Here is a 15,943-nt window from a genome sequence, read left to right as displayed (position 1 = left end):
CAAATTGGAAGCAAAACTTTATTTAAAGGCTGAATAAATTGCTTGACTTGAATACATTGCCTATAAAGATGCACATCCTATGTGTGAAGAGTTTAGAGACACAAACCAACACCAAGGAAACAGAAGAACAGAGACATGTAAAGAAAGTGACCTGTGAATCCTGTAAGGTCCCAGAACAGACCAACAGAGCTGGATTCACTGAACAGCACATGCCTGTGTCACAGAGGGGTTGAACTCTCAGTCCAGTTTAGAGTAGTACTGCATTACACTGAGGTGGGACTACATACTATGAGCTACAATAAAAAAACAATAACACAGTACAGTATACAGCAACACAGGTTAAGAAAGACCCCAATATTAAAAATGATTGCATTCAGTTCAATCATATCATAGTATTATTGTGCCCACCCCTGTATATTCAACATACAGTGACATGCCAGATTATGTTAGTGATGGAACGATGGCAGAATAACGGGTCAATGTTCCCTACAGTCACCACCGTAGAAATAGGATATGACACCAAGACCAGTTTGGAGGTCAATTACAACGTCCTCAAGGACTTGGGACGGTGTTATCAAAGACCATATTTAGAGCAGTGATTGTCAACCTGGGGGTCACAACAACATTTCTGGGGTTCGCCAGACGGTTGTCGAGAAAAAATAAAGTAACATATGAAAAACTAAATTACATATTTTAGACTGGGTAACAGTTTCACATTACATTGCCTGTACTGGTGATATCATTAGCCTCAGAACCGATTTTATTGAGTGTGTTTGTGAGTCAGAGTGTGAGTGTACATGAGCACAGTGAACAACGCCCAGGAGCCAACAGTTCAAACTAAACTAAACTGGAGGGGGTGGGGTCACGAACAACAAGCTGATTATTCTGGGGGGGTCATGACTCAAAAAGGTTGGGAACAACTGATCTAGAGGATGGAAAGGAACATTGTTTCCTTCAGCCTCAGATGGACATACAGCATAGTTCTCATTCTTTGATTGTTTTGCTAAATGCAAGGACACTCTGATTTGGGATACTACACGGGTGTTAACTACTAGGATACTACACGGGTGTTAACTACTAGGATACTATATGGGTGTTAACTACTAGGATACTATATGGGTGTTAACTACTAGGATACTACACGGGTGTTAATAGCCTAAAAAGGTTGGAGAAAAGGAGGCAGCGGTTGTGGATGGGGTTTGGAGGTACTTGTTAAACCTTTATGACACATGCTGCCTTCATGGAAAGCCCTGGGGTGTCACAGTAACCAGAGGGTAGATGACATCAGCGGAAAGCCGTCTATTACACATTTCTATGTGGAATAAGAGAAAAAAGGGATACTAATAAGATGGTTGGGTAACTGAGTGTCACAATGTACAACATGTTATGGATGACATTTCAAACATTAGAGCCAGAAGTCCTTTACACTGGTCAACATGGACATCCTTCCTCTAGAACTACTGGATGTTTACTGATGTGCTTGTTAGACCCTGGACACGTGACTCAAATGACCATCCACCTATCTGGCTGCTTCGCTTTTAAATGGCTTCCAGAAACGTTTGAAAAGATGTATCTGTGACAACAGGCAAGATTTTACTGTATATTTCCATTTGATATTTATTTCACAGGGTTTTTCACTTTGATTGAACATCTCCTGAAAGAGCATGGATGGCCTCGCTCTCACTCTCAACTGACTTGTGAGAAGGTTGTTAATAGATGTATTCATTTCCTTTCTGAGATGTTTCCCTGGCCTCTACTGGCCTCCATATCGTCTCGGCCAGATGAACAACTACAAACACAAACACATGTTCAACAACGAGTGGGCTGTTCCTCCCTGATGTCACTGTGGTGACGTCTACTTCACGTACAGCTGTCCTGACTATTTCCATTAGTATCTTAATAAAACATCCAGAAATAAAGTTCGGTATCACTCCCTCCTCTACATATTTTACACCTCTGCTTCTTCAAATGTGTACTTTTACCCCAAACCATTGCCACATGCCCAGACCAGACCCCCAGACCCCCCCAGACCCCACCTCCCCAGAACACCAAGAGGAAAAAGGGAAAACAGACGGTCTCTGTTCATTTTCCCTCGTCCCTCGGCTTGTCGTAGAATTCTTGGATTCAGTTCTTTGAGAGGGATTTTCCCACCAATCCTCCCCGGCTGGGCCGAGCCTCTAGGAGGAGCAGTCCGTCTCAGGAGGCTTTGAAGGGGTTTCCTCTGAAGTCGTCTCACTGGAGATCCCAGTGTCTCCGTTCTCCGGTCCGTTGCTCAGGGACATCTTCTCCAGAGCTACAGGGTGGACATAGATTCAGACGTATCAGAAGGAGTCGAGCAGAAAGCATCATAACCACTGCAGAGCTCTGTGGTGTCTGAGAGGGGGCATGACATTTGTATTTTATGTCTAGTACTCGCACGCGTGGAACAGAAACTCTGGAGCATGAGTTTTACCTGGAACGTTTTGGCAGCGCACCAGGAGTGGTAGCGGCGCTGTAGCGCCCAGTAGCTCATGATAGTCGAGTTAAACTGATAACGATTTGTGTCAAACTGCACGCCGACACTATTCAACTGAAGTTGGGTTTATATGTGGACACTTGAAACATTTAATTACAACGGCATCACCCGAATGTTCCCCGCAGCGTTCAGACAGCCTCCCACTGCAGATTCACACCGTGACAAAGTCATATCTAATGCTGTAAGAGCATATACAACCTCACTCCATCATAAACTATACAGAATTAATAATATCTAATGCTATAAGAGTGTTTATCGCTGCATATATGACCACACTCCATCATAAACAATACAGAATTTATAATATCTGATGCTATAAGAGTGTTTATCGCTGCATATACGACCACACTCCATCATAAACTATACAGAATTAATAATATCTAATGCTATAAGAGTGTTTATCACTGCATATATGACCACATTCCATCATAAACTATACAGAATTAATGATATCTAATGCTATAAGAGAGTTTATCGCTGCATATACGACCTGACTCCATCATAAACAATACAGAATTAAAGCAGATGGTCAAAGAGCGTGAGCCTTCACGTGTCAATGTTAGTCTCTTGTGCCTGCCCTGTAGAAACTAGCATAAGCAGCAGTTGAGGATTGACCAACAGCCTTTAGATGGAACATTACATTTACATTACAGACATTTGTGATTTTATTTTTCTTATTGACAATATGTCAGTATTTGAGTGCCTTAACTGTTATAGTTACACTTATGACCAATGAGCCGCTGTTGAATGAGCTAAGCTCACAGCTCATAGCTCATTCATAAAAGCTCTACGTGTTTTAGTATAGTTCTAGTTGAGCTTGTGCTTCAATTTTATGTTGATGGCCTTACTTTATAATTTCATCATAATTATATGAAAATAACAAAGCTGCATTTTTTGTTTGCACTAGTCACTGTAGAAGACCTGTTCTTTCAGTTAAGAAGTGTTTATGTTCCTTATGGAAGCCATACTTTTGTTAAGAAAAACATTTGTTAACTTATTTTTGCCAAATAAATGAATGAACATAAATGAACCGAACCGAACACCGTGATATGAACCCAACCGTGAATTTAGTGAACCGTTCCACTCCCAATACAGGATGTAGGTTCAGTGCTGTGCTGTGTTTGTATCCTACTCGGTGTACTTAGTTCATTAAGTCTAGTCAACATGTATGACAGTAAACCCACTATAATCTCCCCGTAATATCATCCCATCTCTACCTGTTGGTCATTATTAATATTATTATTATTATTATTGTTATTGTTATTATGATCCATTTACAGTCTTATAATACTGATAATGCTCATGATCATTATATGAACATAAATATACATATAAGAAGCATTAAAGTGCTGCATTTTCCCACATAGCTCCATGTAGCACTCATGATGCAGGATGACATCACCAAAACTGTCCAATCAGTGAGTTACCTGTCCGTCTGTAGAACTTCCTGTTTACTCCTCTGGTTCCTTTGTAAAAAGTCAGTGTGAACAGGACCCGGACCAGAACTAACATGGATCAATGGATCATCCCCCACCCTCCTTAGTCCGGACCACTTGAACCCAACTAGAGGTGTGAAAGGACCCTCCACACCATCAGTACATCCTGACACACCTCTCAGTCTACTCATGGATCAGTACTGAACTCATTCCATCCAGAACACTGGGTCTGTTTAGGAGTTAGCATCATGACAATCTGACCTCAGTGTGTCTGTGTTTATTCTAAAGCAGCTCACTCAGTCTGAGGTACTGACTGGATTTACATCAGGCCTCACTTCCTCTTGTTTCACTTCATTGTGTGTGTGTTGAATTACTTGCAATCATTTATTGAAACATGCAGCATGAGGCTCATCATGCATCATACTGGATTTTACAAGTTAATCATTAAAGGGACTGTTTGTAAGAATCAGAAATATCTTGTTAACAGCAACACCTGTAGCCGTTAAGTCAACTAAAGTCAGCGTCCTGTTGCTGGCGCTTGTGCTCGCTCTACATAGATATGAATGAGCATCGCTCAACACAGTGAGGAGACACACGTCAGCTAAAACCACAATATCACTCTATATTTCAGCTGCTTGGCAGTAATGTTAGCTGACCAGACGAAGGTCTCTCCATGAATCAATGCTGATCCTAGTGTTGGCTTTTCCTGCCTCAGCTTCCCGACCGCGGCCGGAGGGAACGGGGGAGACGCCGGAGTTTTGGTCGGAGACGATAACGTTTCTCTCTGCGGAGCCCCGTCACTTCACAAGACACGGGAAACCTCTGTTGGTCTGGAGGAGCTGCAGCAGTTATTTCTGCACAAACGTCCACTGATCCTTCACTAGATATTCTCAGAGCTAAACTAACTGTTCTGCAGTGTAGAGTGTGCAGCATGCATGTGAGAGGTGTAGCAAGCTGAGCGAGTGAGAGTGAGCACGGTGTGTGAGTGAAGGCAGGCAGAAGAGCAGAGGAGCAGAGGAGCAGAGTACAGCAGAGACTCTGGCTCTGGAGACCAAAGCTACGGTCTCCTCTGCGTCTTCTGACCGAGGTCGGGGGGGCTGGAGCAGGAGGAGTGTACACTGTTTAACAGACGGGCTTCACTAGATAGAGCTTTGAGGTTTTGGTGCTTCCGTGTAGTTTGTGTTGGAGCCTGAGTCTGAACAGCGTAGCCACATGTGAGCGTGCATGGAACACCGACCCGCAACGATTTATACGTGTAAGTTACAAACAGTCCCTTTAATATAAAATATAAATATCTAAATATTTCCCTCTGAAATATTGTAAAGTGCAAGTATAATGTAGCATAAAATGCTTTATTGTGAGGATGCTCCCATCAGTATCAGCTCATATTCCTTCTTAAAGGGAGAGTTTGGGTGTTTCTCAGTGGGGTTGTATGTTCTCCATGCTGGAGAAGTACCCCATCTACTGTAGGTAATACACTGTCTATGGATGAGTAGCTCATAAAACCCCACTGAGAAACACCCAAACTATCCCGTTAACAGTCTAATCAGTGCTCTCTATGAAGGCCAATAAGAGGAGCCGATCACATGATGCAAAGCACGCAACACGATTCGTCTACGCGCCACAAAACTGTCTTCACTGGAGTTGTGACTGAGAGTGGAATATCAGTTCATGATACTTTCTCATCTCTTAACTTTAATACTTAATATACTATATTGTTCAGAATAGTTCAATGAATAAATAATGGTACACCATAAATAGACCCCACAATCAGTGTCAGCCCCAACGTCGCTCCTTAATCAGTGCAAATGCCGTGCACGCCAAACACAGGGACTTTATCCAGGCGACCTGATGAATACTGACCCAACTAATACCTCTATACGGTGAAACCAACCTAACGTTCTATGAGGACGTGCTCACACCGGAACCTTACCCTGCAGTGATGCCGAGCTGTTGCTGGGCGGCGCCGTGCTGCTGTCCTCCAGCTCATCCAGGTAGAGTCGGTAGCGATGACCGCTGTCGTCTTCATACTCCACATTCTCATCATCGCTGTCCACCTCTGGAGCCACGTACACCACCTCGAACTCGATCTGTCCTCGCTGACACATCACACACATCACACACAACACACACAACACACACATCACACACATCACACAACAGACACATCACACACAACAGACAGCAGCAATGAGCACTGAGTTAGTTACTATCTATCTATCTGTCCGTCCATCTATCTATCTATCTATCTATCAATCAATCTGTCTATGGTTACCTGCTGTGACAGGATGGTGACGGCCTCTATCTATCTATCTATCTATCTGTCTATCTATCTATCAATCTGTCTATGGTTACCTGCTGTGACAGGATGGTGACGGCCTCCTTGTGTTTGGCATCTCTCAGATTGATGCTGTTGACAGCCAGGATGGCGTCTCCCACATGCAGCCCTCCACATCTGTCTGCAGGCTGACTGGGATGGATCTCGGAGATGAGAATGGGAACGCCGTGCTCCTTCCCACCCTGATGACACAACACATGCAACAGCTGAGTACTCCGTTAAGTGACTGGATGATGTCACTGCCAAATCTTTTGTTTAGGTTTCCTATCACGTAGTGAACACGCAAACACTCTGCACTCATACAGGACCTCCTCTTCTTTGCATGATGAAATGCTGAGTAGCACTACCACACATTGTTTTAGTTTAGTAACAGTTCATCTCACATTCAACAGTTCTAAAGGTGCTTTCAGACAGTGAGCAGCTGTCCACCCAGTACCACTGAACTAAACTTGCAAAAAACGTTCTGAAACTTGTGTTTGGTGGATTATTTCTCTGTTGTTACAATGCTAATGGTCATTGTATTTTACATGGTTGGAAAGCCTGTTTATTTACCTTCACAATGATGTCCAACTTGTAAGGATCATGCATTTGTGGGATGAGCAGCACAGCTGATTATGTGGGGAGCGCCCAAGTGAATTTCACCAAAACTCTCTGCCAATGCTAAACAGTGTATTCTCCTGTTGGTACTGACTCTTGTTTTGAGCTCCAGGTGCTGCCAATCAAGTGCCTGATGTGCCTGATGTGCATGGGGCCTGCTGGGGGCTGCGCCCTACTAAAGTGATCATTTGGTGTCTGCTCCAAGCATCGGCATGCCACGTTTGTCTAATCTGGATAAAGCCCGTGCGATAGGGCAAGTTGAAGCCGTTCCGCAAAACCAGGGTTGCATCCTGGTTGAGGAATGGAACACCATCCCACAGCAACGTGTGACCAGGTTGGTGACCAGCATGAGGAGGAGGTGCCAGGCTGTTGTGGCTGCGTATGGATCTTCCACCGCTACTGAGGCTCCTGACGGTGTATTAAATGAATAAAGTGTAAAATTGCCAATATGTCTTGTTTGTTCCTTGTTACTGACAGAGAGTTCAATCATCCAATCCACCAAACAACTCAAAACAAGAGTCAACACCAACAGGAGAATACACTGTTTACCATTGGCAGAGCATTTTGGAACATTTTTCTTGGGCGCTACCCACATAATCAACTGTGCTGCTCATCACACAAATGCATGATCCTTACAAGTTGGACATCATTGTGAAGGTAAATAAACAGGCTTTCCAACGATGTAAAATACAATGACCATTAGCATTGGAACAACAGAGAAATAATCCACCAAACACAAGTTTCCAAACTTTTTTTCTGAGTTTATCATCATGCAGCTGAGGAGCAGGCTGAAGGTTAGCAGTATGTCTGACTCATTCAGATCATAAAGCTCTGCATTGGTCAAGAAGACGACAGGACTATTATATACTGTATATGTTTGTCCACTGCTGGTGCGGAAGTGATTACTCCCTCTGTGTGCTTTCTGTGGTTGCCATGGTTACATGGCGAGCCACAGTGGCAAGTTGAAATAATTGACCAATAATCAGCTGGGACAGTAGCAGCCATCATGTACATCAGTAACAGTCTAACAGTCCATCCTCAGCTGCTCAGCGGGCAGCAGAGTTCAGGAGATTAGAAAATGACAGCTCAGACATGATCTGTCTGGAACAGTTACTGGAGAAGTTAGAAGAATTTATCCTCAGTGAACATCAGGAAAATATTGGAACACCTGCTTCCCTGCTGCCTGAACATCTTTTCACTTGTGTGTGGACGTGTTGTCAGCAGGCTGTCAGACACAAAGAGCTCTTACTGTGATGGAGATGCCGAGCCCCTCGTGATCATCTTTGACTAGCACCACCTTTCTGATCGGGCCCACTCCCTGGCTTTTCTTCAACATGTCCGGCTCCTGGAATGACATCAACACATTCAGCTGTGGGAGCACAGATAAAGGTCTGAACAGTTCCAGCTGCTGTGTGGTGTCACACTCACGTGCCCCACAGGAGAGGGGAGGGGTTTCTTCGGATCGTTGCGCCCCCTGCATGCTCGGATGACCGTCTTATGGCGGTGGAGGTGAATCTCTGCCTCCAGCTGGTTCCACAGCTTGTCGTGTGCGGGTCCTTTCATGTCCCGGCCCAGTAACTGGATCTGCTGCACCCTGGAAGACAGATCACAGGATCAGGCCCTCCATGTGTCGCTGCCCATCCAAGAAGACACTTATTTTATATACAGTAGTTATGTGCTGGCGGCTCCTGCTTTTTGTCTATAGATTTTTGTTAATAATATCCTCAGTTCTAACGTAGTATCTTCCTAGCAAACCCTGTGAGCTCCAGCTCCTTACCTGCCAGCCAGCTCCTTGTCCAGGTATTTGGCAGCCAGTCTGGCTCCGTAGACCTCGGCCTGCAGTACGGCCATGTGTCTGCGAAGAGCCTCGTTCTCCTTCTTAAACAGTCGCACTTCTGCCTCCAGCCTGGCCTCCGCTAACTTCTCCTTCTTGCTGACCTCGAGCTCCTGTTCCTAGAACAAGCACATCACATGTGAACACCACAACAACGCACCGCAACACCACACAACACAACACAATACAACAAGCACATCACATGTGTACACCACAAAAACGCACCGCAACACCACACAACACAATACAACAAGCACATCACATGTGAACACTGCAACAACGCACCGCAACACGACACGAGACAAGACGATACAAGACGATACGAGACGATACGAGATGATACGACACAACACGTGAACACAGCAAAAGAGAGTTTTTTTTGTTTTACTTTCATTTAATGTAGGGATGCACCGATACCAGGTATCGGGTCCGATACTGTACTCGTACTCGCAAAACGGCTCCGATACAACGGCACCGATACCACTTTATGGCAGCACGAGGTTAACCTCTCGTCACCATCTTTCGGGTCCTCACGCTCCACCTCCCCGGCGTTGCGGGCGAGGCTGGCCGGTGGTGCGCCCGACCCCGCTGGGCCGGAAATCCCACCTCAGCCGGCGCACGGCGGTCCTCACTTTCATTGTGCAACGGGGTTTTGCTTTCTCTGACTCGCGCGTGCGTTAGACTCGTGGTCCGTGTTTCATGACGGGTCGGGTGGGTCGCCGACATCGCCACAGACCTCTGGCGCCTTACTTGGGCCGCGGCACAACACGGTCGACAGTCGCACCGGGAGCAGGGAGCCCCGTCACGGTGTGGCGATGTCTGGGCGGGGAGTGCTGTAAAGCTGCGGCTCCGGGAAGCACCTTCACCCCGAGCCTTTCCAAGCCGACCTAGAGCCGGTGGCGGCGCACCGCCTCATATGCGGGACTCCCCAGCCTGCTGTGTGTCGCTCACACCCTCCAGCTGGCTGTTAACGAGGGTCTTTTGGCACAGAGAAGTACTCGTATCGGTGCTCGGTATCGGAGAGTACCCAAATGTAAGTACTTGTACTCGGTCTGAAAAACAGTGGTATCGGTGCATCCCTGGTTTAATGGTAGTTGTAGTTCTGTTTGATGGATCCTACCTACAGGATACTTTATATGGACAACTGAATACCTGGCTGTGTTAGGAAGTAGGAAGACAGATAGACTTCATGTCTCAGGCCTTTATGTATCAGTGAGTCACTAGTTGTGTCCAGTGTAGCTAAACAATCTCTATTCAATCCAAAGTATTTATTTTAAAAATCTGATTTCCAGCAAAACACACCCATACACAAACTTACCATGTCTTCCAATGCTGGTGCAGGCTTTAGGAGAAAAGAGGCAGAGGGAGAACAGAGAGAGGTCCCAGATGAGAGAATAGATAGTGCCGTCAGCAGCAGCAGCCTACACCGACCCCCTAACGGCCACGGTAGGCACCGCAACATCTACTTTCAGGCTTCAAATCCATTTTCCTCTGACTTCCATGCGAAACTTCACTGATGACACTAATTACGCTGTGAGCTCTGTGAAAAAGAGTGTCTAGTGCCCAGCAGTACTGTTGCTAACCACATCAGTGTAGGCTCAGCAGCAGGCCTGTCTAAATGTTGTCAGCTGTCTTGAGGAGTGAACGTTACACTGAATGCTGAGTGCCTTTTGTCACTTGCTTGTTGACCAGCACGGTGAAATGTGCTTCTGGTGTGAACAGCCAGGCTTCAGCTGGCGTGATGATTAACATAGCGCTTCCATTACCTACGTGAACCCGCCATTAAACAGCATCTACGCATCCCAATGAATCCATGAAGCCTGGCTCACAGCTCACACCCACTCCATGAGATGAAGAGAAGCCTACAATGTTGTTGAACTTGTTTGCCCTGTGGTTACACACTCCCTCTCTTTCTCTATCTATACTGTCTCTATGAAATAAAGGCTAAGGTAAAATAACAGCTGACTTGTATTTCTTCAGTACCTACCAGTCTGACTTTGATGGAGTCCGAGTCCTCAGTCTGGCCTTGTTTGGCATGAAGCTGCAGCTGGAGAGCATGCAGCTGCAGAAGCTGGTCATGGACCTCACTCTCTATCACCTTCCTCTCAGCCTTCACGTCAGTCAGCTCAGAGCGCAGGTCCACCAGCTGGGCCTGGAGAGGACAGGTGGATGGATGGAGGCAAACAACAGTGTGATAGAACGTCAAGTCACCAGGTGTCAGCACTTGGTGTCACCACCAACCATTCTCCACTGTAGAGTCAGCATGGTGCTCTGAGAGGAGCTCTGTCCTTGTAGAGGGTGGACTGCTTTACAAATGGTTTCTCCATTATAGGCTGTAGCCTGTCCACCAAAAACAACTGACAGTTCTTTAAGATTAAAATCTAAATCACGTTCATACATCAGCCTTCGATGGGCAGATAACAGACTGTTGTGTTGACTTCAAACAAATAGAATAAAAAAATGGACGAATAAATGACTAAAATCAGTCAAATTGGCCAACAGCCTAAACAATGTTTGATTACTAGATCCTGTCTCTCAGCTCATTGTCTATCTTATTATAGAGCCAATAAGATGGCTGTGTTTACACTGTACACATCATTTATTCATCTGGCCAAAGACTTTTCTCTCCCGTCTGTTACCCTGATCCCCGCCTGTTACCCCGATTACCCCGATCCCCGCCTGTTACCCCGATTACCCCGATCCCCGCCTGTTACCCCGATTCCCGTCTGTTACCATGATGTCGCTGTCAAATAGCAACACGCCGGATGAAACATGGTGGATGAAACCTAAACGTAAATCATACCCCCGTCGAGACACGCTCCTGTGATTGGCTGATAAGGAGGGAGACATCTAATTGGTTACAGACAATTCCCTGTTGAAAAAAATGCATTTGCAGATCGGTGCACGTCAGGGGAGTCTCATAAAACCCACACACAAAGTTCACACATGACAGCAGTTTGTAAAGGCAGGTTCAACAGTTTGTATATAAATATAACAACATCCAAATGTGTTTTTGATGAAACTAGCTAATACTTTTAAATACATATATTTGTGGATTTCTATTACATTTATTTAAAGGTCCCATATTATGCTCATTTTCAGGTTCATACTTGTATTTTGTGTTTCTACTAGAACATGTTTACATGCTTTAATGTAAAAAAAAACTTTATTTTCCTCATACTGTTGGTCTGAATATACCTGTATTTACCCTCTGCCTGAAACGCTCCGTTTTAGCGCATTTTGACGGAATTGCAACGGAATTGCAACAGAATTGCGTTGCTAGGCAACAGCTTGGGTCCATGTTTACTTCCTGTCAGCTGATGACATTCACATACACTGCAACCAGGAATAAACTGGGACACATTTAGAATGTTTTCGTTTAAAACTGTGTAAAGGGTCTAAATATTGTATATTTGTGACATCACCAATGGACAGAAATCCTGACAGCTTTCAAATGCAGAGTTCCGAATACAGGCTGTGTGTATTTCTGTGGATTGAGCATTTCGATACTTTCACAGTATTTATAGGACTTGCTTTATAATAAAAAAACATGAAAATCTCACTTCTTTACAATATGGGACCTTTAAAAAAAGACTTATTTGTGCGCATCAGAAATAAACTGGGAAAAAATATAATATATAATATTGAGAGTGATCTGACTCCATGTCTGTTGGCATGGAGTGTGTATGTGGCACACTGCAGTCAGTTAGTAGTAGCCAGCAGTGGCAGGAAATACAACTAGTGGTCATGTGCCGGTGGACGGTGGAACAACTGACATAACGTTACCGTATAGAAACAACGTTACTGTAAAGAAACAACGTTACTGTATAGAAACAATGTTACCGTAAAGAAACAACGTTACCGTATAGAAACAACGTTACTGTAAAGAAACAACGTTACCGTATAGAAACAACGTTACCGTATAGAAACAACGTTACTGTAAAGAAACAACGTTACCGTATAGAAACAACGTTACCGTATAGAAACAACGTTACCGTAAAGAAACAACGTTACCGTATAGAAACAACGTTACTGTAAAGAAACAACGTTACCGTATAGAAACAACGTTACCGTATAGAAACAACGTTACCGTAAAGAAACAACGTTACCGTATAGAAACAACGTTACCGTATAGAAACAACGTTACCGTAAAGAAACAACGTTACTGTATAGAAACAACGTTACCGTATAGAAACAACGTTACTGTATAGAAACAACGCTCCCATCGACCAGTCTGCTACCTGATAATGAAGGAGTTAAACCAGACTACCTGATTATGAAGGAGTTAAACCAGACTACCTGATAATGAAGGAGTTAAACCAGACTACCTGATAATGAAGGAGATAAACCAGACTACCTGATAATGAAGGAGTTAAACCAGACTACCTGATAATGAAGAAGTTAAACTAGACTACCTGATAATGAAGGAGTTAAACCAGACTACCTGATAATGAAGGAGTTAAACCAGACTACCTGATAATGAAGGAGTTAAACCAGACTACCTGATAATGAAGGAGTTAAACCAGACTACCTGATAACGAAGGAGTTAAACCAGACTACCTGATAATGAAGGAGTTAAACCAGACTACCTGATAATGAAGAAATTAAACTAGACTACCTGATAATGAAGGAGTTAAACTAGACTACCTGATAATGAAGGATTTAAAACTAGACTACCTGATAATGAAGGAGTTAAACCAGAGTACCTGATAATTAAGGAGTTAAACCTCACTGGTTAACCGTGCACCAGGTCCGGGATCCAGGAGTCCCTTACCTCTAGTTTATGGTTGAGCTGGAACACCGTCTGGGTTTTGTGACAGAGCTGAGCGAAGCAGGAGCTGAGGCTGGTCATCTTCTGCCGACCCTCGTACGTAATATCCACCTGATCCGGGTCGATCTCTCCAAGCAGCAGGTCCACGTCCACGAAGGCCTTGTCGAACTCTTTCTCCAGAACTTCTAACCAGCGGAACATGGACATCGCGGGGCCGAGGCCCGAGCTGTGGCCCGAGCTGTGGGCCGCCGGGGAGCAGCCCGCCGAGGAGGACATGGCTACAGAGCCCTGACGGGAACGGTAGCTTCCTAACGTTAGCTCACTACCGGTAGCTAACTGTGATGGTGAGCAACGTCAACGTCTCTGTTCACCACTGCGATATAACACCGTGGGAATCACAGAGTGGGAATCACGCTGAAAGCAGATGAAGAGGTTGAGTATCGGATCAGCGGAGAGAAGTCTGTCAAACTGCGTTCTGTTCTTCTTGAGAGAGGACAATCAGGAGACTCCCTGAGAGCAGGACCAGGAAGTCCCACCGAACCGATCGATGTGAACCGAGCGACTACTACTGTCTGCTGCTGCTTCTTCTTCTTCTTCTGTTGAGTCTGCAGCAGACTAGACGCAGCAGCGGCGGGTTGCTGCCCTCCAAGGTTCATCTGTACTCCTCCAGAGTGTGATCTCTAGCCTCAGAGAGAGGACGATCCTCCAGCCGGGATTCAGCCCGGGGAGGCTGTGAGGCTGTGAGGGGGTTTAATGAGGCTGTGAGGGGGTTTATAAGGCTGTGAGGCTGTGAGGGGGTTTAATAAGGCTGTGAGGGGGTTTAATGAGGCGGTTTAATGAGGCTGTGAGGTTGTGAGGGGGTTTAATGAGGCTGTTTAATGAGGCTGTGAGGGGGTTTAATGAGGCTGTGAGGCTGTGAGGGGGTTTAATAAGGCTGTGAGGGGGTTTAATGAGGCGGTTTAATGAGGCTGTGAGGTTGTGAGGGGGTTTAATGAGGCTGTTTAATGAGGCTGTGAGGGGTTTAATGAGGCTGTGAGGGGGTTTAATGAGGCTGTGAGGCTGTTTAATGAGGCTGTGAGGGGGTTTAATGAGGCTGTGAGGCTGTAAGGGGGTTTTGTGAGGCTGTTTTGTGAGGCTGTGAGGGGGTTTAATGAGGCTGTGAGGCTGTTTAATGAGTCTGTGAGGGGGTTTAATGACGCTGTGAGGCTGTTTAATTAGGCTGTGAGGGGGTTTAATGAGGCTGTGAGGCTGTTTAATGAGGCTGTGAGGGGGTTAAATGAGGCTGTGAGGCTGTTTAATGAGGCTGTGAGGGGGTTTAATGAGGCTGTGAGGCTGTTTAATGAGGCTGTGAGGGGGTTAAATGAGGCTGTGAGGGTGTTTAATGAGGCGGTGAGGCTGTAAGGGGTTTTTGTGAGGCTGTTTAATGAGGCTGTGAGGGGTTTAATGAGGCTGTGTAATGAGGCTGTGAGGCTGTGAGGGGGTTTAATGAGGCTGTGAGGCTGTTTAATGAGGCTGTGAGGGGGTTTAATGAGGCTGTGAGGCTGTAAGGGGGTTTTGTGAGGCTGTTTTGTGAGGCTGTGAGGGGGTTTAATGAGGCTGTGAGGCTGTTTAATGAGTCTGTGAGGGGGTTTAATGACGCTGTGAGGCTGTTTAATTAGGCTGTGAGGGGGTTTAATGAGGCTGTGAGGCTGTTTAATGAGGCTGTGAGGGGGTTAAATGAGGCTGTGAGGCTGTTTAATGAGGCTGTGAGGGGGTTTAATGAGGCTGTGAGGCTGTTTAATGAGGCTGTGAGGGGGTTAAATGAGGCTGTGAGGGTGTTTAATGAGGCGGTGAGGCTGTAAGGGGTTTTTGTGAGGCTGTTTAATGAGGCTGTGAGGGGTTTAATGAGGCTGTGAGGCTGTGTAATGAGGCTGTGAGGCTGTGAGGGGGTTTAATGAGGCTGTGAGGCTGTTTAATGAAGCTGTGAGTGGGTTTAATGAGGCTGTGAGGCTGTAAGGGGGTTTTGTGAGGCTGTTTTGTGAGGCTGTGAGGGGGTTTAATGAGGCTGTGAGGCTGTTTAATGAGTCTGTGAGGGGGTTTAATGAGGCTGTGAGGCTGTTTAATGAGTCTGTGAGGGGGTTTAATGACGCTGTGAGGGGGTTTAATGAGGCTGTGAGGCGGTTTAATGAGGCTGTGAGGGGGTTAAATGAGGCTGTGAGGCTGTTTAATGAGGCGGTGAGGCTGTAAGGGGTTTTTGTGAGGCTGTTTAATGAGGCTGTGAGGGGTTTAATGTGGCTGTGAGGCTGTGTAATGAGGCTGTGAGGCTGTGAGGGGGTTTAATGAGGCTGTGAGGCTGTAAGGGGGTTTAATGAGGCTGTGAGGCGGTTTAATGAGGCTGTGAGGCTGTGAGGGGGTTTAATGAGGCTGTGAGGCTGTTTAATGAGTCTGTGAGGGGGTTTAATGAGGCTGTGAG

At 45.6% G+C, this 15,943-nt stretch overlaps 1 protein-coding gene across 2 annotated transcripts; it reads right to left on the bottom strand.

Annotated features, from left to right (window-relative positions):
• gopc (golgi-associated PDZ and coiled-coil motif containing) lies at nt 1–14,035 on the bottom strand. Of its 2 annotated transcripts, XM_037750297.1 has the most exons (9): nt 13,495–14,035; nt 10,708–10,872; nt 10,039–10,062; nt 8,664–8,839; nt 8,315–8,480; nt 8,136–8,231; nt 6,307–6,471; nt 5,885–6,050; nt 1–2,293 (listed from the first exon to the last, which is right to left on the bottom strand). In XM_037750297.1, the coding sequence occupies exons 1-9, from the start codon at nt 13,765–13,767 to the stop codon at nt 2,178–2,180; spliced, it is 1,347 nt and encodes a 448-aa protein (XP_037606225.1). In that variant the 5' UTR covers nt 13,768–14,035; the 3' UTR covers nt 1–2,177. The 2 variants fall into 2 exon arrangements, with proteins under 2 accessions (XP_037606225.1, XP_037606226.1); XM_037750298.1 differs by lacking the exon at nt 10,039–10,062 and having other exon boundaries at nt 13,495–14,033.
• Nucleotides 14,036–15,943: the final 1,908 nt, after the last annotated feature.

This window comes from Sebastes umbrosus, chromosome 18 (genome assembly GCF_015220745.1).
Source record: "Sebastes umbrosus isolate fSebUmb1 chromosome 18, fSebUmb1.pri, whole genome shotgun sequence".
Lineage (NCBI taxonomy): Eukaryota > Metazoa > Chordata > Actinopteri > Perciformes > Sebastidae > Sebastes > Sebastes umbrosus.
The sequence above is the reverse complement of the archived record's forward strand: the minus strand, read 5'-3'. Positions and strand labels throughout refer to the sequence as shown.

What these genes read in the sequence shown, in the direction of transcription:
- gopc (XM_037750297.1), bottom strand. Translation starts at nt 13,767, where the DNA reads ATGTCCTCCTCGGCGGGCTGCTCCCCGGCGGCCCACAGCTCGGGCCAC. An exon ending in TCCCCTCTCCTGTGGGGCAC is followed by an intron (nt 8,232 to 8,314) that starts GTGAGTGTGACA and finishes ATGTCATTCCAG; the next exon opens with GAGCCGGACATGTTGAAGAA. An exon ending in TCACCATCCTGTCACAGCAG is followed by an intron (nt 6,051 to 6,306) that starts GTAACCATAGAC and finishes GTGATGTGTCAG; the next exon opens with CGAGGACAGATCGAGTTCGA.